General features: G+C 39.4%; 3 protein-coding genes across 4 annotated transcripts in view; 1 reads left to right on the top strand and 2 right to left on the bottom strand.

The window, feature by feature from the left end:
- The window catches only part of otogl (otogelin-like), a gene marked incomplete at its 5' end in the record, with an annotated part of 46373 nt that extends 39581 nt beyond the window's left edge, over window positions 1-6792 (bottom strand). Inside the window, 7 exons of the mRNA XM_081372840.1 lie at window positions 2115-2236; window positions 2341-2495; window positions 3729-3821; window positions 4983-5061; window positions 5497-5542; window positions 5896-5938; window positions 6720-6792. Of these exons, the coding sequence (XP_081228966.1) occupies window positions 2115-2236; window positions 2341-2495; window positions 3729-3821; window positions 4983-5061; window positions 5497-5542; window positions 5896-5938; window positions 6720-6792 (611 nt within the window). The remainder of the gene's footprint in view (window positions 1-2114; window positions 2237-2340; window positions 2496-3728; window positions 3822-4982; window positions 5062-5496; window positions 5543-5895; window positions 5939-6719) is intronic.
- A 1043-nt stretch (window positions 6793-7835) lies between these two features.
- Window positions 7836-9610, top strand: gcsha (glycine cleavage system protein H (aminomethyl carrier), a). The gene is made up of 5 exons (XM_081373081.1): window positions 7836-8124; window positions 8427-8506; window positions 8600-8663; window positions 8780-8911; window positions 9042-9610. Exons 1-5 carry the CDS (start codon window positions 7974-7976, stop codon window positions 9137-9139), a joined length of 525 nt encoding a protein of 174 aa, XP_081229207.1. The 5' UTR covers window positions 7836-7973; the 3' UTR covers window positions 9140-9610.
- Window positions 9611-9613: 3 nt separating this feature from the next.
- LOC308695106 (deoxyribodipyrimidine photo-lyase) lies at window positions 9614-21833 on the bottom strand. 2 transcript variants are annotated; one of them, XM_081373078.1, is made up of 10 exons: window positions 21749-21833; window positions 21209-21632; window positions 19608-20415; window positions 19051-19223; window positions 18107-18191; window positions 17785-18017; window positions 16651-16845; window positions 14785-15010; window positions 12716-13718; window positions 9614-9962 (listed from the first exon to the last, which is right to left on the bottom strand). In XM_081373078.1, exons 2-9 carry the CDS (start codon window positions 21455-21457, stop codon window positions 13189-13191), a joined length of 2499 nt encoding a protein of 832 aa, XP_081229204.1. In that variant the 5' UTR covers window positions 21458-21632; window positions 21749-21833; the 3' UTR covers window positions 9614-9962; window positions 12716-13188. The 2 variants fall into 2 exon arrangements, with proteins under 2 accessions (XP_081229204.1, XP_081229205.1); XM_081373079.1 differs by having other exon boundaries at window positions 21209-21833.
- Window positions 21834-26673: the final 4840 nt, after the last annotated feature.

The following is a 26673-nucleotide window of genomic DNA, read 5'->3' as shown; positions in this document are numbered from 1 at the left end:
CGTGATGTGTGCCAATAGCGGCAACATACACTTTCAGGGTGGAGGGAGACAGCCTTTGCTCTAGCCTTTCTTGCAGGAAGGAAGCACAGCTCTGATCTGGCATTTCCAAGGGTCTTCTCGGTGAGAAGAACACCATTCAACAAACAGATTCCACTTCGGAACATAGGAACACCTTTTAGAGAGTGCTCTTGCTGAAGTGATAGTGTCTACCACCGCTGGGGATAGACCACCTAATTCCTCCGCCACAGGGTGCCCCGACTCTGAGAAAGCAAGTCCTTCCTCAGAGGAATGCACCATGGAGGGGCTGTCGCAAGGAGCATTAATTCTGGGAACCAGGTCCGGTTGGGCCAGTATGGTGCAACTAGCAATACCTGCTCCTTGTCCTCCTTGACTTTGCATAGTGTCTGTGCGAGAAGACTCACTGGGGGAAATGCAGCTGTGTGCCAGCATATCGGTGCTGAGGGTCCCCTCGGTCAGAGAGTAAAATAACCGGCAGTGGGACGTGTCCGGAGAGGCAAATAGGTCTACCTGTGTGGCCCCGAAGCATCTCCAAATCAGCTGGACCGTCTGGGGGTGGAGTCACCTTTCTCCTGGGAGCGTGGGCTGTTGTGAGAGCTCACAACATATGAATGTGAACAGCGCGAAGACCTCAGATGCTTCTGACTCCAGAGGAGGAGATGGTGGGCAAGTTGCAACATGCAACAGGAGTGTAGACCACCCTGATGGTTTAAGTACGCAACAGCCGCAGCGTTGTCCGGTCGGACCAGTACATGCTTGCCCTGTATCAGCGATTTGAAGCGGTGCAGCGCAAGGTGTACTGCTAGCAACTGGAAGCAGTTGATGTGCCACTGCAGTCGAGGTCCTGCCCAGAAGCCTGTTGTTGAGACAACAACATGTCTGGACACTTGTTCTAGAGAAACTCCTGCCTGTAGAAATGTAAGGTCTGACCACGGACTGAAAGTTTGGCGTCAAGTCGGGGTGATTGCCTCTGAAAATGCGTTTCTGCGTCAACATTTTGAACGGGAGATTGAGAAGGTCCCAATTCAAAACATGCAGGTCCAAGATCAGTCGTGACCCACCGCCTTTTTTGGGTACAATGAAGTATGGGCTGTAAAACCCGGACTTCATATCGGCTGGAGAGTCGGCTCCATCGCGTCCTCCGCCAGTAGGACTGTGATCTCTGCACGCAGGACAGGAGCATCCTCATCCAGCACTGAGGTTAACTGGATGCCCCTGAACCTAGGATGATGCTGTGTGAACAGAATCGCTTAGTGGAGTCTGATGATCCGAATGAGCCAGCGAGACGGCCTGGGAAGCACTATCCAGGCCTCCAGAGACAGTGCAAGTGGGGTCAGAGTGACTACAGATGTACCTGCAGTGGGGTAGCGAGGTAGAGCACAGGGGCCTGACACGGAAGGCACAGCGTCCCGGAGTGGGGACAGAAATAAAACTCAAAGTATTCTCTGCTCGGCCGTCCTCCGGGGGAAAGAGTGGTGCAGTCAACATCTCCTGAAGAGCTGTTCCATACATCACTGGGGGGCACCCTCAGCGACGAGTAAGCGGGGGGATGCAGCCGGCGGAGGGGTGGAGACAGCAGCGGGCCGCTGGGGCAGGTCCGATCGTGTCTGTCAGACGGAGCAATGAAACGACCGCATCCATAAACACACGGGTGGAATGACATCTTTAAAAAGACACAACGTCACACCCGTGCTTGCTCTTTTAGGGAAAAAAGTTGCTGAAGCGCAGAACACTTGTACAGATGATTGCAGAGCAGAATCGACAAATCACTCGGCCCCCGAAGAAAAATCTTGAATGTGAAATGCAAGCACGCTTCCTTATATACTCGCTTCGCAGGACGGGTTGCACGATGCAAATCTCGCACACCAATGTCCATTGACTCGTTTAGAACAATTGAAGGTAATTGGGCTCTCAGGTGAGATCTCAATTCCTCAGCTCAGTTCTGACACAACATCGAACGTGATTGACTGATAGGGAACTGCATTTATTTAAATAGAATATTTTTAAATGTATTTACTATCACTTTTGATAAATTTAGTGCATCCTTTCAAAATAAAATTATTAATTTAGAAACAGTAAAGTATATCCAAACTCACCTATGTCCATCCTTGAGCACCTGATAACCACTAATATAGATTTCCTCTTCATTTGGGAAGAACAGACTCAGACCACGTGGACATGAATACACCGAACCTCTACATGAACGACTGTTATGAACCTGCCAAAGAGAAATAAACTTGCAATGCAGGTATCAAAAGAAAATTGTAGATAGGAAACAGACCTCTGTTCTGTTGCAGAAATTCTGGTGTAGCTGTAACTTACCCACACCGTATACTGGGGCTCTGTGGAATGGCAGTCTTTGGCCAGGATATATGAACAGGTTCCAGGGAAGTAGTAATACATTCCATCAAAGGTCTCAAAATGATGCTGACCCCACGAACGGCAAATTCCATCCCTATCCTGACCATGGTTGGGAACTGATACAAAAAATACAACATTAAAAAACTATACAAAAAAGTACTGTGGCGGGTCCATAAGACGTGATAGTAGATGGTGAAAATACCTTAGAATTATGGGACTGAATGATAACAAAATATGTCCACTAAACTTCAAAGGTTTGGGGTCAGTAAGACTTTGAAATGTCTCTTATGCTCTCCTAGACACATATTTTGATAAAAAATATCGTACAAACAGTAAAACCTTGAAATATTATTCCAATTTAAAATATGTTTTCTATTTGAATATATTTCAAAATGTAATTTATTCTTTTGATGCAAAGCTGAATTTTCAGCTTCATTACTCCAGTCTTCAGTGTCAAATGATCCTTCAGAAATCATTTTAATATGCTAATTTGATGCTCAAGAAAAATCTATCAATGTTGAAAATGCTGATTAATATCTTTGTGGAAACTGTATTTTTTTTTCAGGATTCTTTGATGAATAGAAAGTTCAAAAGAACAGCATTTATTTTAAATAAAAAATTCTCGTAACATAATAAATGTATTTGCTGTAATTTTTGATCAATTTACTACATCCTCACTCAATAAAAGTACTAATTTATTTATTATTATTTATTTTTTTAATCATACTGACACCAAACATTTGAATGGTAGATAACATGGTATTTCAAATAATACATGGTGCATGGGGATATGCCCAAAAACCATTAGTATATCAAGGTAACTCTTGTTACTTTTTTTGTTAGTGATTATTAAACCATTTAACTCAATATTTGTGCCCCATGTAATCAATTCCCTGATGGGCATGTAATCAGTATGGCTTATATCAATACAGTATATGCAGGAACCTGTTATTGTGTTGGTCACACCAGCTGTCTGGCTTTTTCAGTGCCTGGTTAATTAAACATACATACAGAAGCTCTTTGTGGCAAGCAATATATTCCCAGCACATCTGTAATCCAATGCTACCAAATGAAGTAAGACATAGTCACATAGATTATCTGGAACCAGTGAGCAATGCCATTTGATTTCTAGTAATTAAATTCAGGGTTCTTTCATCCACATTTAATGGTCAGCACTGGGTGGCAGATGATAATATCAGACCATACGTACCTCGCTATAATTAAATCGAAGCAAGCTTCATTTTGAATTTAATATAACCTGTGTGTGTGCGTGCGTGCGTGCGTGTGTGTGTGTGTGTGTGTGTGTGTGTGTGTGTGTGTGTGTGTGTGTGTGCGTGTGCGTTTCTTACTGATTTGACAGCGTTCACCGAGACCCTGGAATTGAGCACAATCACAGCGTCCTTCCTCCTGGCACCAGCCCCCATTAAGACACCCACAATATTCTACAACACAACACACACAAACACAAAAGACAAATTTCACTAAGTATTACTAATAAAGCAAATGAAAACTTAAAATTATGGGGCCAAGCACTGAAGTAGCACACCCCCAATGTTTTTGTTCGGACATATTTTGGATTTTCCTTTGCCTGGGAGTCTAAAGGTCAATTCACACTGCACCAACAGACGGCGAACACTTCGTCAGGTTTTGGATCGGATCAGTGCGTCACCTTTGTCGGTGTCCGCGTGTTGGTCGCGTCTGTCGGTGCAGTGTGAATCGCCTTGAAGAAACCCATAGAACCATATAGTTGGTTTTAAATAGTTGTCTGGCCAACTTTGGGTTCTTTATCACCCACCAATCTTTATCAAAGTTGGCTATAGATTATCTTTTTGTATTAAAGGATAACTTAAAGGGGGGGTGAAACACTCAGTTTCAGTCAATCTCATGTTAATCTTGAGTACCTATAAAGTAGTACTGCATCCTTCATATCTCCAAAAAGTCTTTAGTTTTATTATATTTATAAAAGAAAAAGATAGGCTGTACCGAGTCTTTCCGGGAAAAAACGAGCGACTGGAGGCGTGCTGTGTGGGCGGAGCTAAAGAATCACGAGCGCTGTTCACTGTTTACTTGCTGTGCTTACGCGCCGATAGCTAACAACACACAGACATTTGAAGCAGTTTTACTCACCGCCTGCGGTTCCAACGCACGACCGTGAACCTTTATCGTTGGGACTGCTCCATCCTTAAGCATTAGACGATCTGCAAATACTTCCCTAAAGCCGAGCACAGCGCTTTGATGGGCGTACTGCTTTTGCTCTCTCGCTCTGGTCTACAGGTGCATGCGCGCCCTTCCGGGAGAAGTGCCCTTAGGACCCGTATAAGGAAATTCCGCCCCATCTGACGTCACACATGCCCATACTCGAAAAAAACTTTCCGAAACTTGTGACAAACCGGAAGGAGTATTTTTGCCACAGAAATACTCCTTCAAACGTACAATTTAATTTTTGAAACTTTGTCCATGTTTAGCATGGGAATCCAACTCTGTAACAGTGTAAAAAACTCAGTATGCATGAAATAGCATTTCACCCCCCCTTTAATAATTTATATTTCTAGCATCCAAGATCAAGTGAGACTGTATACTGTATATTTTTGAGTGTGCAATACCTGTTGATGCATCTCTCGCTGTATAATTATGAAGAACTCTTCGAGGGAGAGCTGAATCAGACAGCACTGCACTAAGGGTCTGGAGAGAGAGAAAAAAATGTTATAGAGAATTTGCCAAGTATTTGGGTCTTATATGAGCTATTGTGGCAACAGTACCATGTCTGGCCACTAAGCCATATTGGTGAACTTGTCTTGACGTTCCCTCACATGGTTTTGCCACTGCAGACATTTGGGAATGGAGCTTTCAGTGTCTGTAGCATTTGTGTAAACTCCACAAAGACAGCTTTGTCAGCACCAAGAGTGTATCTCAGTATTTGTGAGTGTGTGTGTGTGTGTGTGTGTGTGTGTGTGTGTGTGTGTGTGTGTGTGTGTGTGTGTGTGTGTGTGTGTGTGTTTGTGTGTGTTTGTGTGTGTGTGTGTGTGTGTGTGTGTGTGTGTGTGTGTGTGTGTGTGTGTGTGTGTGTGTGTGGTTACTCCACTCTGTCCCTTGTCACTTTCTCTTAGGTATACTCACCTCTTCACGGAAGAGATCCCGTTTCTGCCGCAGTGCATTAACCCTCCTTTTAAAAGTAGCACAAAGAGAGCAGTATTAAAAGTGCGGTGACTGTGAGACTAAAGGTTCAGAAACACTTAAGATGCCATACAGACACAGTCACGTTGATGGACTAAATGATTCTCAAGGAAATGGTTTAATGGTTACACAGCAAAACATTAGACCAAACACTTAACTTCTTATCAGTGGTTACATATATAACTTGACACTGTCTCTCTACTTAAAAGCTCCATGTAATAATGGATGTTTGATAAAGTTCACCAGTTTTTAAAGGTACAATCAAACTGCAATCTATTAACATATTTGTAAAAGTCATGAAAGCGCCAAAACAAGAGGTTTAATACCTATAAAAACACATACCTGGGGAGTTTATTTTCTGAGTTTGATTCCTGGCAAATAAATCCTGTCAAAAGTAAAATTATATCAATGTAAAATCAATCATATTTATAAACTTATCTTGTTAACCAAGTTTAGTCTGTAAATAATAAGCATTGCATTAGATCAAAAAACGAATATGTTTTTAAATGAACCATTGCAGGTTATAACTAATAGTCTTAGGATACTGAAAACTTTAAGATTTTGTAAATTGTAATTAAACTGCAAATTTTTGCAAAGCTTAAGATTGATTTACATAATACACAATTCAGAGTTTACAGAAATTGTATCAAATAGCCTATAGCAAACTTCCCATTCAAATTTTTACCATGGTAAAACATTTTCTGCTAAAACACATTTAAAAATTATTCTGGGATCTCCTTCAAAAAGTGTATGAATCTTTAAATGTATTATGGCTAAAACGATTTTACTGTTGTAGGATAAATAAATAGAAGGATACTTCAGGAAATTTTAGAAAGGTTACCTATTAATAGGGATGAAGCATGGTTCAGAATTAAAATGATACGTACCTTGAAGCACAAATAGCTTGAAAATGAAAAGTGTACAGAGTGAAAACAGTTTAATGTCCCGCTGTTCGTTCATCTCAGAGCGACGGACGTCCTTCAACGATCATGAAATGACGAGTTTCATTTTAGGAGAATCGATTGAAATTCTCAGTTGGAAAAAAGATTCTTAAAGATTAATCAAGTTAAAATCTAGGAGGTACGATTAACAAACTACTGTGATTTGTCCCAGAGTAGTGAAGGATAAACGTCCATCTTCTGTACAGTCAGAGGAGGATGATGTACCTGCGCGCACCTGCGGCATCAGGAGGACGGAGCGCACCTGCGCGCACGAGCACTCATACCTTATATATGGCATATAGATCAGGTGATAGATAGCCTATTCCAGTTACTGGTGAAGTATGACCATAAGTTTACTTTAACTTCACAATGGTTTGGACAGTTCACAGTTTATTTATTAAGATTTTTCATATTTGTATCCTTATAGCCTACTGAGGATATTGTCTTGTTGAATTGAATCGTAATATAGTTACAATTCGTCAGTGTACCCGTCCGTTACAGATCCTAAAAGGAAAGAGCTCGAGCTGTTGCATATTATATTGCGTTTCCTCCTGAGGTGAACGCGACTTCTGTTCGCGAGCGTCTGTGCTAACCTCTAATAATCTAGTTTTTGTTATTCAAATTTGGGTAAGAATTAATTAATAACTATCAAGGGGTCGACATTTTAAGATCTTTTCTGTAAGTATAATTTTCGGGGGAAATCTGCTATGTCTCTTTAAGAGTTTATAAACAAAACCTCTTTTGGATAGGCCATGTAACGTTAATATCTAACAAATCAATGTAATGACAGCACTATTGTTTTTTTGTTTTGTTTTTTTTACTCGGGTCCCAGTCGAAAGTGTTTAAGTTACTGTTGCTGTGGTTACTTCTATGTCTTTTTCAATGTGCTGGTCAAATATTGCACACAAATTAACTTTTATAGTTTGTACTAAATTGATCAATTTCTTTTTTGGTATTCCTTCTGCTTATGGACTGATTTAATCCATCATTCCTGATCAATTATATTTTCACTCTATTAACGTTATTCCCTCTATAAAAATAGGCATATAGCCCATTTTTAAAATAATAAATATATAGCCTATTATGATTTTTATTATTATAGTTTTATGATCTCATTAGATATTAGGCCTATTTGTACTAAAAGTGTAATTTGTCACACCACAGAACTATTGAAGTGAATTTTACAACAGCATAATTTGATTAAATAGTGATCAGTTACATCTAGATCATCATATAAACGTACATCATTTAACGCAAAATCTTGATGTTAATATCTAAAATGTTCATGTCCATGTTAACTGTCAAGTATCCGGTTATAGATCCAAACAGAATACAAATTTTACACTAGATAGGCTACATTTTTACCCTCCAAACGAAAACCGAACACACACCTCAAAGCACTTTGGCGCGCATAGTCCATTCGAATAATGACATCATCGAGGCGCGCCGGCGTCCATTGTTATTTGCGTACAGGGAACAATGGCGATGTCCACAATATTACGATGTGCTTCTGTTAGTTTGACCTCCTCTCTACCTCGACTCTCAAACAGAACTTCTCTGGCTCCAGCTAGACTACTGGCAAGGACATGCTATAAAAGGTTCCTGAACACAACCGCTCCATTTTGCGCAGGTATCCACACTTGTGAAAGTTTACAAGCGCCACGCGTGAAAGTTTGTGATCACATTGATATTGACAACAAGTGATATTGAGTACCTTCAAATGCCAGATACGCTAGAGTCTGTCTGTTTATCTGTAATAGGCACTGATCTTGCAATCATTTAAATTGCTTCACTACGGCAGCGATCAACCCAGTTATAATTTAATTGCCTTGCATTGCAGTTTAATGCATCTTTATGTGCATTTATAAATCTTGATTGTTTTACGTGATTCGTCTGAGACCCAAACAAATCTGTTTTCTCTGTGTTATGCAGCACTAAAGTTCACAGACAAACACGAGTGGGTTCGCGTGGACAGTGGTGTGGCAACAGTGGGCATAAGTAATTTTGCTCAGGTTAGGCGAGTTATTAATGCTTCATTTTTATATAGAAAGAGGTATATAAACTATATAGGCTGTATTTTCATGTTTATAATTCACTGTTCCCAGGAGGCTCTGGGGGACGTTGTCTACTGTGGGCTCCCTGAAGTTGGTGTAAATTTATCACAGTCAGGTAACACTATATTTATGTAAGCATAAGAGAGTACATTCTCAGTATGAGTTAATTGTTGTAGTTAGTTAAGCAGATGATATGATCAATTGTGAATGTTCTGATAATCTGTATTGTAGATGAATTCGGTACTCTAGAGAGTGTTAAAGCAGCGAGTGAGTTGTACTCTCCTCTAACGGGGGAAGTGACGGATGTCAATGATGCCCTGGCGGACAACCCTGGACTGGTCAACAAGTCATGCTATAAAGATGGTGAGACATTCCCCCAAACTTGTTTTGACGCAAACCAGCCTGAAATCTTTTAACTACTTGTGACAAGGTTTAAAGAATATCTCTCAAAAATATAAATTCTGTCATCATTAAGTGTGTATTTTGTTCGCAGGCTGGCTGATGAAGATGACCGTATCTGTTCCTGAGGAATTAAATGGACTGATGGATGAAGCTGCTTATGAGAGATACATCAAATCTATAGAGGACTAGATCGTTCTGCTGGCATGTTGCATATGGGGGAGAATTTAAAAAGAATCAATTAAGGAATGTTTACTTCTTCATTAAATGCATTTTGTTTGTAGTTGATTTAGTTGAGATATTCTTCTAAACTATATATTCTCCATTCAACCCACACCCAACCAATGGACATGGTCACAACATTATGCACTTCGCTTGGAAAACAACAAGCAGACCTGGTTTGATTGAGCCTGTTACTGTTCGTTTTCTAGCCACGGAGATTTGAAGATCAAATATCCACAGCTTATGTAACAGTTTCATCTCTTTTGTAGATGTCACACTGTTCCTGTGAAAGTTTGTCATTGCTTGGAATAAGCTACAAATAAAATGTGGGAGTATGAATAACACTTAAAATCCAATTTGAGGACAGTTTTGAAATCTGTTGGTTTTGAGGACTCAATTGAGTGGAAGTGATTAACATCATTAAACAACTATTTAAAACTCTTACTGGATTTAAATGGTTTTATTGCATTAGAAATGTTGCTTTTGGTGTCAAACGTGCTTCTCAGATCTAATGTATGAAATATAGAACCCAATGTACATTTAAAGAAAAAAAAAAGTCATAAATATGTTAAATATAGAACAGTTTAACACCATAATGGATGTGCTAACAAGCCAAGAAATTTGCTCGTTGCATAGTGAACATGCAAACAAAATGCACAATATTTACTTCCTAATATAGTTTCATGTAAAAATATCAAAGGTATCTGTTGTTCTGATTTCTAAATATCAGATCCCTCCTTCAGTGCAATGAATGAATAGGACCTTTTATTTTTTGCAACCACCAGGTGAAAACCTTAAATCGATACTTCACCTCTGGGAAGATGAATGTGTATTTAAAATAGGTCATTTAAGTAGAAGAAATGTGGAGAAATTTTTGAATTTGGAGCTTTCTAGACTGAGAAAAGCCAGAAAATGTATTTTTGGCTTATGTGGATGAAAGACAACAACTCCCAGAATGCACTTGCTTCGCTGCCTTAGGAGGCCACGCCTACCGGTTAGAGAGCACAGTTGAAAACAACAAGGCTAGCCTAAGTAAGTGATGAGTTTGCCAGGGATTTAGAGACCCAAAATGTCCGGGATTCGGCTTTTGCGTTCTACAGTCGCCATTCATCATGTTTACTGTGGCGAGCAGGACGAGGCTGACGGCCGCGGGAGAACGGCGCGAGGCCGGTGGCGTCATTACTGAGACGCGCCGGGTCTCGCATCTCTCACGGAGTAGCGGAAATTTTCTTAAGGCGAGCATACACTGTGCGATGTCTGTGCGATTTCAGCAAGGAACCTACTCACACTGAACGAGTAGATCGCATGCGATGTAAAGCCAAAGCTCAGGATTTATGTGCTCACACTGTACGGTCCGAACGTCGAGCTGCGACTTGACTGCTCACACTATACGTGTGAAATATGCGCGAATCAGCGCGATAAATCCTCGTGCCGGGTTGCGCCTATGGACGATATCATGTAGCCTATTCAGAGATATTGTCAAAACAAGCATCGATCAGCTATCAATATCAAGAAGATTTAGCATTTCCAATTTATATATTAAATTATTAGTAGGCTTGTATTATTATTATTATTATTAGGGAAGGCTACTTTTATTATTAAACTGATAGGCTATTATAATTACATAGCCACGCAACAATTTCATAGCGCATCACCGCATAACTAACGCGCTGTGAGGATAATAAAATATTAGCCTACATAGAAGCTTTACTTCTCCTCATTAAAAATTGTCTAAAACATTTAGGTCGATTACAATGAATTATACATATAATTAATTATTAACAGTCTATAATATGTCCGAACACTGCAATAATTCATCAATGAAAATTAAAAACAGCTTTATTTCCAAACATTTTTTTAATAATAAAAGAGGCAAAGTGTAGGCTACATCGCAGGTGGCTTGGAAGAAGTGGGTAAAGGTTAATCCATTTTGCAACACGAACTGGAGGTAAGCAACAGTAATAGCTTTGAACTACAGAACTTAAAGATCTCCCTTTTTTCGTTAGGGTTAGGGCAGAGCCCGTCTACGGAGAGCCTGCCCACTCCCTATTAAGCCCTATTGTAACGAATTTTGGTTGTAGTACCACCAGAGTTCCACTGGGGGCGCTCGCCATGAGTGCAGAATGAATGGGAGTCAATGGGGCTAGACGGCTAAATTTGTCTCTTTCACCCGATTGCCGTTGAGAAATCTCAGATCTGATTGTAGATTTTGCAAGTTCAACATGGGTTTTAGGTCGAAAGTTGAATGAACGAGTACTTATGTCCTTTTGATTTCTCACAGGTTGAGTTGTTGTTGCCCATAACACGCTAGCATTCTGCTAATGACGTCAGCATTCTGACGTCATTGACATTTTGAAAGACTTTTTAAAGCAAATAAGTAACTCTAAAAAATCTAACACCCAGCAATGTGTAATTTCTTTGCATCTCCTTTCGAATACAATATTCAAATTACTAGACAAAAAATTATATCCTGAGAAAAGTGGATTTTTAGGGGTATAACTCCATTGACCTCCATTCATTCTGCACTCGTCCTGTGAGCGCCCTCATATGGAATCAGAGTGGAACTGCAACCAGTTCAGAAGCCGGAAGTGTAGTGAGAGTGAAACTTCTCGCCATATTAGACATTCTCTGGTTAGGGTTAGGTTTTTTTTTTTTTTTTTTTTGCTGCAGATGAAATTGTTTTCGCGCAGGCGCAGTGAGGGAAAAAACACTGAGTTTAGGGCAATCGGTTCGTAGCTCTGCTTCAACTGTGCGATATAGTCACGAGGAGCGACCAAAATTTCTAACATGCCTGAAATTCATCCGACCATCCGATTGCCGGTCGTGAAAGGTTAATCGCCTCTCTTTTCCCCCTGTACACTGCACGACAAACGACGCACGACAAAGCTGAAAATCGGCCCGACCCGAAAAAGAGTCGCACGAGTCAGAATTCGGCTCAAAATCGGACGAAAATCGCACAGTGTATGCCCGCCTTTAGCAAGGGTAAAACGCACATCAACCGATCACTTGTTTAGCGTTCATGTAAACACTACAGTCAGATTCACCGATCGGAATTAATTCAGTTAGATTGAAAGGAGAGGTGTGCATGTAAACAATGAATGGCGACCGCAGAACGCAAAAGCCGAATCCCGGACATTTTTAACAGTCTCGCCCGCCGGACAAGTCCGGGAAAAGGAAGATGGTAACCCCTACTTACTCAGCTTTCTCCTATTATTCAGCTTTCTCCACAGAACAAGAGCCTGCTAGCTTAGCTTCCAAAGAAAGACGGCTGATACTGTGTACATTCTGTGAGTGAGATCCCACCCTGTATGGGCGGGTTGTAAACATGCGGAACAACGCCATCTACTGGCTGTAGTCTTTACCCTCTGGACAGAAAATCCTCCGATGACGCAAAATGACAATTTTTACGTCATCGGAGGATTTTTTCCAGACAAAAAATACACAAATCTCTCCTCTCAGGGGGATATGAGGGGGGAAAGCATGGTAATTCGAAAATACTACAGGTTTTCTACTAATACAAAGCTTAATGCTAAATCCTGAAGTAACCCTTTAAATCGGACAGCTTAGAAAAGTAATGGTTTGCTATATAAACTCATGATCAATAATGATAGCACATCTAATTACAAAATAGATTATAAATGATCAGAAATTTTTTTGTTATTCAGTTACTGGCATCACACTTTCTTACCAGACTTTCATTCTGAACACAAGCTCAGGCAAAAACAAGCCTCATTGCTAGGCGTGATTAATAAAAACAGTATGTGTAAAAACTGGCTCAAAATATGTTTGATATCCTCTGACTGGATGAAATCATAGTCTGAAGCTAAAAAAAAAAATCTGTGAATTTGTGCCCATCTTGCACTGCGTGAATATGAGTGAAATCTGTCAATTCCCGAAAATCTGAAGACTGGCTGCCTTTCACTGAGTGGAATCGACTGATCCAGACTGCAAATCGTGATCCAAAAAAAAATTATGCAGAAGTCATTTAGTGTTTTCCAGCCTTAAAACATGTCATTCTGTTATCTGTGGGGAATAGCGACACCCCCAGGCACTTTGCTGTAAGGGTCTCTGGTTGGGGTACGCCTGGCCCGGCCACGTGAGGCTGTGGGCTGAGGTAGACCCTCCAGAAGACAACAGTCCCTCTCTAACCTCTCCCTACGCTGTGCAGTCTCACACATCACGCTGGCTGTGAAGTCTCGCTCGTTGAGGAAGGCAATGGTTTCATCCCGTTTGCGACTGACGTAGCCCTTTAGCACAGCGTTGTACGGGTTGTCCTGCCTGTCTGGGTCCTCCGAATGGTGCTTAAACTCCATGCGGGTGATGACTGGGAGGAGGAACCCATTTCCTTCATGCCTCACAACATCCCCCATACTGCCCAGAGCTTCCTGTACCAGCCTGGCAGGCAGAGGCACCAGATCACAGCCTGATCGCTGGTCTATAAACTGTCTGAAACGCCTCCGCACTGATGCAACATCCTGTAGAGACTGTGCACGTCGCTCCTCAAGGTCAGTAACAACCCGCTCTGGGTAGTTACCCCCTAAAATCACACCTGTGAACAGAGAGCAAACCTTTGTAATGTGACATCTTTCAGAGTGAAACAGAATAACAATATATATCACAATATAGTAATTTTTTGCTGGAAATAAGGTTATGATGCCAACATTCCAAATGATTTTAGATTACATTAAAGCGTCAAAATCCAAATTTCCCCCAAATATTTATGTTCACTTTAGACTCAACTTAATGCTCAAGACTGGTATTTAGACATTATGCTAGTCACTAGCATCATGGGAAGAGGGAGTGCTGGTGGACCATTTATGCTGGATTTTTTTTTAGCAGGGGTGTTTATGTAAATACACACCAAGATTGGCATTTAGACACAAGTGTTTGAAGCTCAATAAACCACAAAAATGAACGCAATTCAATATTTACATGCTGTCGGACAGGCGGCTTTCTGTTTAGTTCTCTGTCACATCTTATTGCACTTAAGTGGTTTAAAATTGCTCTAATGTCTCTGGTGTCTCTAATGTCTTTTTTTGTTGTATTTTTAGGGGATTTTATGGTACTAAATTATATTTATGTAGTAGTTATAAATAATTTTTTCACTTTTTGAGCAGATCTGAAAATGTAAATTTCCGACTTAAACTGTCAGAAATCTTGAATTATTTAGAGGACAGGCTTGATCTCTTTTCAAAGACGACACTTGGCAAATTATTGCTGAAGTTATAAAAATTATTCAAAAAAAGTGAACTTTAAAAAGGTATTTTCCATTTATTGTTATGAAAAATGCACAAAAATACAATTTTTTTTAATGAAATACATATTTTCAAAAACACGTTTTACTCTAAAACCGCAAGAAAATGAAAGCCATAAATTTAAACAAGTTATGTTCCAAATTTGAGCTTGATATCTCAAAAAATGAGCTTTCAGTAAGATTTTGTTTGGCGCCAGTTCCAAAAGTTTACACTAGATGAAATTAGTCTTCCATTCATTTCCAATGCAGTCATTTTAAAATAAAGCATTATAAAATGACCATTTTATATTTGATATTAATAGTATATCTGGTTTAATAGGTCTCAGTTAGAGATAAACGTGAGCAGATTAGCATAACACACCTTCCCTACGCAGCATTGACGCTGGACACTTCCAGGGCTTATGGATGAGGTCATCAGGGAGGGCCTTCAGCTCAGGACACCACTGCCGCACATAGGTGCCATAGGGGTCACAGGTCAGTGCTGCATCAACAGGGTGCATGACGAAGTTCCAGTGATCCAGTCCACACATTCCTCCATTCTGCCACATCATGGCATCTATGGCAACATCAGCATCTAGCAGCGTGTCCTATAAAATGGAGAAAAAGTGTTGAGATGCTGTGTTCAATGGTCCATTACAGGTCATTTCTCAAAGTGTAGCACATTTTCTATCAATAAACCAGAAACTCAATGAGTGAATGCTAAACTCGCCAGCACAATGGTACTGTGATGCAGGTGGTTGCCAGGGTGTTGCTATCTGGTTTCTAGGGTACTGGCTGGTTGCTAGTATGTTGCTAGGTGCAGTGGAGTAAAGTACTGGAGTAAATGTAATTAGTTACTGTACTTTGGTATGTTTTTGGCTACATTGTAGTTTACTGAGTATCAAAGATATTAGAAAATTGTACTCTCTACTTGACTACATTTTTGAATAAATATATGTACGCTTTACTCCAATACATTTGTGACGGGTAAGTTGACGGCTGTATCCGAAATCGCATACTTTCCTATGTGATAAAAGAGGTATGTCCAAATTCACAGTACTCATAAATGAGTAGGCAAAAAGTACACAGATGACCTGGGATTCTGAAGCGTGCATACAATGGAAACGTTACTATCCCATGAGGCCACAGGAGAGGATTTGTTAATGGCAGTGAAAGGTCATGTTATAAGGGCAACATGGCGAATGTAGTTTGTCCAGATTAAATTTATACTATACACACTATTCCATACCCAAAAAAGAAAATTCTGTCAGTAATTACTCACCCTCATGTTGTTTCAACCCCGTAAGACTTTCGTTCATCTTCGGAACACAAATTAAGATATTTTTGATGAAATCTGAGAGCTGGCTCACTCCTCCATAGGCTTCTATGTAATCGATATGCCATCCCAGAAAAGTTAGTAAAGACATTGTAAAAATAGTCAAAGTGACTACAGTGGCTCAACCTTAAGTTTATCAAGCGACGATAATACTTTTTGTGGTCAAAACCCCTCAAAAATAACGACTTTATTCAACTATTCATTTTCTTCTGTGTGGGCCTCTGAGAGAGTTCACGAGAGCGCCACAACGCATGCGCGAGAACTGAGAAGATGACGCAGATGGGTCTCGATGTAGTGTTTAAAATGGTTCAAAAGTGTGCATTTCCTGGATGTCCGAATCGTGAGAAACCAACGAGAAAACGTAAAAGTGCCTTACCAATGCCGCAAAATGAATGGCTTACCTTTCACACTTTCCCATCAAATGATCGTGAGCGTCATCTTTTCAGGTCTCTTGCGCATGTGACGTGGCGATCTCGTGAACTCACGTCAGAAGCCCACACAGAAGAAAATGAATAGTTGAATAAAGTCTTTATTTTGGGGGTTTTTTGCACACAAAAAGTATTCTCGTCGCTTGATAAACTTAAGGTTGAGTCACTTGGACTATTTTAACAATGTCTTTACTAACTTTTCTGGGCCGGCAGGTGCAATTACCTGGCAGCCTATGAAGGAGTGACCCAGCTCTCAGATTTCATCAAAAATATCTTAATTTGTGTTCTGAAGATGAACGAAAGTCTTACGGGGTTGGAACAACATGAGGATAAGTAATTACTGACAGAATTGTCATTTTTGGGTGAACTAACCCTTTAATACTTATAGTTAGGGGTATTAGATTAGCTGTAGCATAACATTATATAGTCAACTCAAAATCAAAAGAATTATGAGAATAAATTTGGTGTCTTCTGTATGTGTCACCTGAAACCAGCGGTATCCTTCTTGCCAGGGAAAATGCAAATAAGCAATGAGGAAGGAGGCCACCACATGTCTCATGTAGTTGTTCATCCAGCCAGTTTGCCACAGCTGTCTCATTGCTGCATCTACCAGCGGGTACCCTGTGAATCCACGCTGCCAGGCCTTTAGATGGGCACGGTCTGAACTCCAGCGCAAAACCTGCATTGGGTAAAACGTTTTGAGTATACAAATGTAATCATTATGATGATAATCACATTACTAGACCCATGCAAAAGTGCAAAAGTCGCCACCAAGATTCTAGGATGTTTCCGGTGGTTGCACTCTCAGAAAAAAAGGTACAAAAGCTGTCACTGGGGCGGTACCCTTTCAAAATGTATGCCTTTGTACCTAAAGAGTGCATATTAGTACCTAAAATGTACATACTGGTATCAAAAGTGTACATATTAGTAGCCTACCTGAATGGTACATATTAAAACCTTTTTAAAGGGTACCATTTTTTCCTGAGAGTGCATTAATAAAATCTGAACGATATCAATCCACAATCTGACTTGTGATGCAGCCTGGAATCATAATAACACCATGTTCATTGATTGGGCCTACAGTATCCCAAGGTTTTTTTCTCCATTTCTCCATCTGATGAAGTTTGGGTTCCTTGATACTGTCCGCTCTGGCACTGGGGACACTTAATATTTAGTAGTAGTAGTATTCAGTTGACTGCACTAACAGTATTGGATGAAAACAAAACTTGAACTGAATTGAGCTGGATGATAACATCACTGTTTTCAGCTGTTTTATAGCTTAATTGAACTCATTTCTTAATTGATGAAGTTTACGCAGTTTTTAAACTGAACTGAATTAACACTGAACTGACTTCAGCCGAATAATGACACTATTGCCTTAGAGCTGCTTTACAGCAGAATTGAATTCTGTTTGCATCATTGATCTTTATTTTCCTGTTCATCACTGAAAAACTGCTTTGAAACAATCTAGTATAAAGTGCTATATAAATATCCCCTTAAGTCACATGATTGATTTGACACCAAAATCCCACTAACTGCAATAATACTGACTAGACATGATTTTGCTCTTTCCATACAAGCACAAGCATTGAGTGGGAATAATAAATGGGAATCTTGCCTTATACGGTGGTCTGATGGACTCCCAGGGCAGGTCTGGGAAAAGGCACAGCTGCCAGTACGCCAGGTCCCTCCAGGCCAGTTTGCGTTGGAATTTGGGAGATCTACAGCGAGCTCCACGGGCGTCCCATAATAAGCGGCGTGCACTCAGCTGCCCAAAGTGCAGATATGGAGATATAGAGCTGGTGTTTGGGGCATCGGCTCGACTTGACTCCTTTTCATAACGGTACACACCTACAATGAAGTCAATTGATGAGTGCAAAATAATGGTTGGGCTTGTAATACAACTACATTAAAACATGCACCTTGGAAATGTGTCTTACCATCTCGCAGGAAGGCCTCAAGATGGGCCTGAGCTCCTTTTTCACTGAAGTCCCATGATTTCCGAATGTTCACGGCCCAGTCAATCTGTCAGTACCATATAATAACAGCAATTAGATCTTAGGGGCCGTTCACACGTTTTTGCATTCCACTGCGTTACTTTTGCATTGTGTGTAAACATGCTAGATGGTAGTCTTTGACAGTTGCGATCATGACTTGCATCATTTGCATGGCATGGTGTTCTAAAAAACGCAACACTCAGGTTAAAATAAGTTAAACTCAACACCTTGTGATTTCCTCCATTTTGCTGGTTGTGTCTTGTGTTTTTCAATGTGTGAATGGCCTCTTAAGTTACATGAAGAGAGATATTTCTGATGCATATATAACTAATATAAAACAGGTAAGAAGATGGCTGGCCGCACACTGGATTCAGTACAGACGAGTCTATCAAAACATTTTTTTTATTTTAGGAATTGCATCATGCAAAAAGTGTGAAGTGAATTAAAAACAAATGAACAGGAGCAAACGTTTCAGCACATTGCTATCTTCAGTGCTTCGAACAATTGTTTTTATATAACAATAAAACAAATTCATCATAGTAAATTTAAATTATAATTCAAAAGGAAATATTATTTTATTAAAAGTCAAATGTGATACACATTTCAACATCAAAATTATTTTTTATTCTAAAACATGAACCCCCAGTTTCAAAGACAAGGCTTAAGACTAGTCCCAGAAATGTATGTTTGAGCTGTTTTAACTGAAAGCAGCTTGCACTGTCATATCTTAAAATATATCAGTGTCATTGTTTTGTCTCAAGATGCTCAGCAGTAACGTTTATTTCTAAGGCACGTTTATAAAAGCTACTTATACTGTATGTCCAAACTGAACTAAGCTAATCCTTAGTTAAGCAGTGTTTGTTAGTGGTGGTTTGAATATTTCACACCTCTGTGCCATCTTTCCTGCGTGGCATGCGTGCAAGCTCCAGGTCAACAAGCGGGCATCCCTGCGGCCATGTTGAGGGAGCAGGCAGGGCACCAGGGGCATCCAGTGGAGCTCCCAGTCCACTGCCAGGGTTCTGCTGGCAGCAGTTCATAAAGTGAGAGACAGAGCCGATACCTGCAAATAAATGTAGAAAATCTTAAGATTAGCACTTTAAAAGATTTTGGTGGTGCTTGCCCTTGCAAAAGTCACCGCCATGAAGGTGTAGTAAGCTTAAAAATGCTGCCTTTGGAGGATGCATCAAGGCACATCCGAATCCAATGTTAGTTTTACTTCCTGTCTAATACATTTTGACTGTTTAAGCCTTCAAATTATGTAATTTATGATGATCTCTAAAATATGGGGGGAAAGGCAATAAAAAAAAAGAGCGCCAGGCATCCTTCTTGTAGGACACTGACAGTTAACAGGTTAAACAACATTTCAGAAATCTTAATACAAAACAATTTTCTTAATTAACTCAACAAGGGACAATATGGTGAGCTGCTGCACTGCATTACCCACCTCGTAGTCCAACGCCCCGTGTGGTGATAGCATAGGGGTCTCTAAGGCAGTAGGAATGGTAGATGTGGCAATTAACACCTTGTTTCTCCAGTGCCTCCCACACGCTGTCATCTCTTTCCTTTAACCACGGCTCATACAGGGCCGTTGCCGCAACCGACGCTGCCCCCGTCTCAGCGATCAACCCCTGCAGCGCTGTCAAAGATGAGGGCTCTGCCTTTAGGGTCACCAAGTGGCTTCCAAGCTGCTCTAGAGAGAGGTTCAGACTCACTAGTGCCTGATGCAGCCAGTATTTACAGGCCCCGCCAGATGCCACAGTAACCCCTGGACCCTCCTCCTCCACTGCATTCCACAAAAAGACTGGTATGACTGGTGCACCAAGCTCCAGGCAGCCAATCAGAGCAGGGTTATCCAACATGCGGAGGTCCCTTCTGAACCACAGCAGAACAGGGCGCGGTCCCGATGGGTTCTTCAACAGAAGTTCCTTCTTACGCAGACGCCTTTGTGCCCTCTTTGACTTTGTGACTTTGAGATCATAATTGTCTTTATTTATGTTTTTAATGGCACATGTGGTTTTATGTACTTCAGTATCTAGTGTCCATTTTGTAATAGGCTGTTTCTCTGGTTCTACGGCTGCATTGACGTTTGGCTGATCACCACCTGAAGTTACTGTAGTCATGTCAGCATAGCTTTTGTAACAGGGAGGCATTAGAGGCTGATGGTGTGAATTCTGCTGCCTAAAATCTGTTTTGATGTGTTTGGTTTCATTAAGAGACAGTGTTAAGGCCAACTCTAATTCATCTGCTTCATCCTGAAAAAAAAAAAAAAAAAGAAAACATAAAAAAAAGAGGTATTCAACATTAGCCTATATAAACAACATCTAACTCATATTATGCAACAAATATGTTAATCTGTATTGAAAACCCTTGAAATGCATTTATGAAATAAGTCTCTTTCTCACCAATGCTACATTTATTTGATCCAAAATACAGCAAAAATATTAATATTGTGAAAATAACACTTATCTATGTTAATATATTTTAAATTGTAATTCATGAATTTGATAGCAAAGCTGAATTTTCAGCATCATTATTCCACAGTCTTCAGTGTCACATGATCCTTCAGAAATCATCCTAATATGCTGATTTACTGATCAAGAAACATTTCTTGTTATTATCAATGTTGAAAACAGTTTTGTGCTGCTTTATAGTTTTGTGGAAACTTTTTTTTCAGGATTTTTATTGATAGAAAGTTATTATTAGAACGTTAAAAAAACAAAAAATATGAATAGACAGTTAAAAAGAACAGCATTTATTTGAAATAGAAAGCTTTTGTAACAATGAAAAGTCTTTACTGTCACTTTTGATCAATTTCATAGGCAACAAAAATTAATTAATCATTTCTTTAAAAAGGACACTCCTGTCACCTACCTTACGCCATGCCATCTACCCAGATCTATGCTTTATTTAGGTATTTGACTGGTCTCTGCGACAATGTTGTATACATTTTTATTGTATATTATTAAATAAATTTGACAGACAGACAGACATAGGCTACATACACACACACACACACACACACACACACACACACACACACACTACCTTAGAGAAGTACTCCAGAAAGATTGCAGTCAGCTGACTGTGTAGATGTTCATGTCCGGATGAAAGGGGTTCGATCACGTCCAGAAAGTGTGTTCGGGTGTCTGTGTCCCCCAGCAGAGACAAACACAGACAGAAAAACCCGTCCGGATCCTCACGACCCAACATCAACTCTCTCAGGAGTTCACGGACCTGAGACACGGACTTCATATCTTTGCCTACAGACATTCTCTTTTGACCAAATAAGTCCATTTTCAACACAGTAAATATAATAGGCTAATATATCAAAATCATTTGCGTCATAAAGAGACAACCCTGATAGGTAGCCTAAAATGTATCCGTAAGTCTCGTTACAAAACGAACGAATGAATGACGAGTTGACAGGTTACAAAAGAAGCCGCTGCTGGGGTTTCATAACTGCAATCAGCTGTTTAAAAAAAAAAAAACAAAAAAAAACACGGGTTTTACTTTTGTTTAAATAACATGCATATATTTCATTGTCGATACATCTGAAAGGTATATAATCCTGGATTCATTACTTACATGAAATACATGTACTTTAATTTTGTATCTCAATCATGGTGAGTGGCTATGTAACAGCTTCTCCAGCATAGTCTCCAGTGCCTGTGGAGAGGCGGTGCTAAATGAGCTGTGTGACCAATCACGGTCGAGCATAGTGCAGAGGCTCTTCCCCCTCAGTGAGGCACGTGTTAACCCAAACACACGAGAGCCAGGAGCATTTAGGCAGAGAAACGAGACGCTTGTTCTATGAACGCAATACGTTAAAAGTGTCACAATGAGATAAAATGACATTATTCTACTCACCCGCCTTCAACCATCGAACATTAAAAGGAAATTTAAAAGTGTAAAAGTATCAAAAAGGTACTTCCAACAGATTAAATAACTCCCAAAGCGCGAGTCTTTGGTTAAATATCACTGTAATAATATATATGTGTATTATCTATTTAGGAGCCATTTTAATGCAATTATATATTTGTCCATTGGGGGCGCTCTGACATTGGCATATTAGGAGCACATGGGTAATTACCATAGACTGTAAAAAATAGGTAATTACAGCAGGTGTTTGGGGAGAGGCACACAGTTTTTTGACCGTGTTAAGCCATGTACTACGTTGAATATCATGCTGCCCGTGTTTATAAGATTGTGTTGGATTGAGTTTAATGGTGCTTAACCATGCTTCACTGATAGAGAGTGATGTTCAAGGACATATGGAATATGGACAATGTTCGTGCGCTGTATTTGCAAGGTATGGACTTTGAAGTTCAGAACCCTTAATACATCAGAAGACTAGATGTGTATCAAAGGCTTGATTTCTCTCACTGTGTGTGTTTCACTGTTAGTGCACATCTTCTGGAAAATGAGGTTTGTGTTGATTTCTAAATGAAAACCTCACCTCACAAAATTATATAAATACAATTAACCCTTTCATAGTGCCTACATAGAACCCTTTCACGCATAGTGGTCACTACAGTGGACCGCTATTAAAAAAGCATTTTCTTGAATTTGCATGGGTTTTTATGGCAAAGTTGCACATAAGCCTCTTCAATGGACCCTGGTGCATCCTATAAATTGCAACCAAGTGGCAAGCCGTTGTGTTTCGATTTTTTTTTCCCCCTCCAAACCAAGATGGCCAAGGGTCAGTCAGACAAGCCAAGTTGCTCCGGAATATCCACCCATTCCTACTATCCTAGGAGACTCTTGTAGGTAAAAAAAATATTGCAGCATCAAGCAATATCTAATGAGTCATATCACAGTAAAAATTTCCAAGTTTTGATTTTAGATTGTGAGAAAACTCTGATTAATCACATGTCCACTGCAGTGGACATCATGCATCAATTGCTATATTTAAGCTACAATTCATAATTATAATGTGAATATTGGTTGTGAAACTTAAAACTTAACTTAATCTGCAGTGACTTTTTTTTTACTGTAAATAAATGTATTTTTTATTATTTGAATGTCATTTTCATTGACATCGAAAAAGGTCATGTGATTACATAATGTATGACACTTGTAATGCATTACTTTACTTGTTAGATCAAAAAGTAATCTGATTTCGTAATGCATGTTATTGTAAAGCGTTTTTTTACTCATAACATCAAAAAGTAATCTGATTAAGTAATGCATGTTACTTGTAATGCGTTTCTTTACTCATAACATCAAAAAGTAATCTGATTACGTAATGCATGTTACTTGTAATGTGTTTCTTTACTCATAACATCAAAAAGTAATCTGATTACGTACAGTGAGGAAAATAATTACTGTATTTGAACACCCTGCTATTGTGCAAGTTCTCCCACTTAGAAATCATGGAGGGGTCTGAAATTGTCATCGTAGGTGCATGTCCACTGTGAGAGACATAATCAAAAAAAAAATAATCCAGAAATCACAATGTATGATTTTTTTAACTATTTATTTGTATGATACAGCTGCAAATAAGTATTTGAACACCTGAGAAAATCAATGTTAATATTTGGTACAGTAGCCTTTGTTTGCAATTACAGAGGTCAAACGTTTCCTGTAGTTTTTCACTAGGTTTGCACACACTGCAGGAGGGATTTTGGCCCACTCCTCCACACAGATCTTCTCTAGATCAGTCAGGTTTCTGGGCTGTCGCTGAGAAACACAGAGCTTGAGCTCCCTCCAAAGATTCTCTATTGGGTTTAGGTCTGGAGACTGGCTAGGCCACGCCAGAACCTTGATATGCTTCTTACAGAGCCACTCCTTGGTTATCCTGGCTGTGTGCTTCGGGTCATTGTCATGTTGGAAGACCCAGCCTCGACCCATCTTCAATGCTCTAACTGAGGGAAGGAGGTTGTTCCCCAAAATCTCGCAATACATGGCCCCGGTCATCCTCTCCTTAATACAGTGCAGTCGCCCTGTCCCATGTGCAGAAAAACACCCCCAAAGCATGATGCTACCACCCCCATGCTTCACAGTAGAGATGGTGTTCTTGGGATGGTACTCATCATTCTTCCTCCAAACACGTTTAGTGGAATTATGACCAAAAAGTTCTATTTTGGTCTCATCTGAATCCTCTGGATCATCCAAATGGTCATTGGCAAACTTAAGACATGTGCTGGTTTAAGCAGGGGAACCTTCCGTGCCATGCATGATTTCAAACCATGACGTCTTAGTGTATTACCAACAGTAACCTTGGAAACGGTGGTCCCAGCTCTTTTCAGGTCATTGACCAGCTCCTCCCGTGTAGTTCTGGGCTGATTTCTCACCTTTCTTAGGATCATTGAGACCCCACGAGGTGAGATCTTGCATGGAGCCCCAGTCCGAGGGAGATTGACAGTCATGTTTAGCTTCTTCCATTTTCTAATGATTGCTCCAACAGTGGACCTTTTTTCACCAAGCTGCTTGGCAATTTCCCCGTAGCCCTTTCCAGCCTTGTGGAGGTATACAATTTTGTCTCTAGTGACTTTGGACAGCTCTTTGGTCTAGGCCATGTTAGTTGTTGGATTCTTATTGATTGTATGGGGTGGACAGGTGTCTTTATGCAGCTAACGACCTCAAACAGGTGCATCTAATTTAGGATAATAAATGGAGTGGAGGTGGACATTTTAAAGGCAGACTAACAGGTCTTTGAGGGTCAGAATTCTAGCTGATAGACAGGTGTTCAAATACTTATTTGCAGCTGTATTATACAAATAAATAGTTAAAAAAATCATATATTGTGATTTCTGGATTTTTTTTTTTTTTAGATTATGTCTCTCACAGTGGACATGCACCTACGATGACAATTTCAGACCCCTCCATGATTTCCAAGTGGGAGAACTTGCAAAATAGCAGGGTGTTCAAATACTTATTTTCCTCACTGTAATGCATGTTACTTAATGGTTTCCTTACTCATAACATCAAAAAGTAATCTGATTATGTAATGTGCGTTATTGTAATGCGTTTCTTTACTCATAACATCAAAAAGTAATTTGATTACGTAATGCATGTTACTTGGAATACGTTTCTTTACTCGTTACATCAAAAAGTAATCTGATTAGGTAATGCACATTACTTGTAGTTAATTACTTGTTAGATCAAAAAGTAATAATCTGATTAGGTATATATGTTGCTTGTAACACATTACTTTACTTGTAACATCAAAAAAGTAATCTGAATGTGTTATGCATGTTACTTGTAATGCATTACCCCCAACACTGATCATTTCAGATGAGATTGAAAAAAACGTATCGCTAGGTTTTCTCAGAGGAGGGCTATGATAGAAATGTGCATGTCCATCTTGAACATAATCAGAATTATCAGCTAATAAGGGTAAATCTCCATACTCTGGTGCACTGGAGGGAGCATCTGAGTGGTTTCCACAGTTGACAGGCTGTAGAAAATTCTGATGGAATCACAAACTCATGTTCTGATATCAAAGATACGCGAAGTGCAACTTGTATGAAGTTGTATGAAGCCTTTGCAATATTTTGCATTTATATTTTTTGTATATATTTGATAGTTTTCACATGATTTGATATAATTGTATTGATTAGTTTGTTAAATTCACATACTTTATCTGTTTGATTGTTGTCTTATATTTAATACAGTATATCTTAAGTTTAAACCATAGAAGATCTCTTTGAAAAATTTGTAAAAAAAAATAAAATAAAAATCAATTCTTGTTTTTCATGCCCTAAGAGCAATAAAAACACATAGGAAAAAAATCCTGACTGAGGTTATCATAATTCATGCGTGAAAGGGTTAAAAAATGTACTTTAAACAATTATTGTCATTATTAGGCTATCTCACCCGTCATTTGAAACCCATTTGACTTAAAAAAAAAAAAAGAGAAATAAGAAAAACATGATATGAATTTAATCATGGGATTTGATTTGGAATGTTGTTTAGATCAAATATCCACATCTATATTGTAAATTATGGTTAAAGTTCATACTTTATTTCTCAAAAAGGGGTTGCAAAGTGCTAGTAGATTCTGCAGTCCCTCAATTTCACAAAAGAATTCTGAGTGAATTTGTTTTTAATCTTCTGTGAACATTTTGGTTTAGTTTACAGAATCATTTCCAAAGTGCTTTATTTTACTGTAGTGCCTGTAACACTGTCTTTTGTGCCAAATACTGAAATTTGAGAAAATAAATATATTTTATTTATTATTATGTTGTCATATGCACCCTTTTGAAACGCATTACTTGTGAACTGACTCCTGTTGAAATAGCGATATACATGCTTGACTGGTGAAATCTGAAATAATAATGATGATGATGATGTATATAGCACCTTCTGAACTGATACGTGTAAATAAAGAATATTAATCTTGTTACTGATGGTGGTAATAATGATGAACCAATAACAGCCACGGAGTGTGATGGATAAGGCACATTTGAACTATTTTACAGATTGTTTGGATCGATTTCCATCCTTTGCAATCAACATTTAAATGATTATAAATTGTAGGGTATAAAAATATCCTGAGAATAGAATTA

Source organism: Scardinius erythrophthalmus, assembly GCF_964197995.2.
Source record: "Scardinius erythrophthalmus genome assembly, chromosome: 8".
NCBI classification, from domain to species: domain Eukaryota; kingdom Metazoa; phylum Chordata; class Actinopteri; order Cypriniformes; family Leuciscidae; genus Scardinius; species Scardinius erythrophthalmus.
Note: the sequence above shows the minus strand (reverse complement) of the source record. Positions and strands in the feature narration are given on the sequence as shown.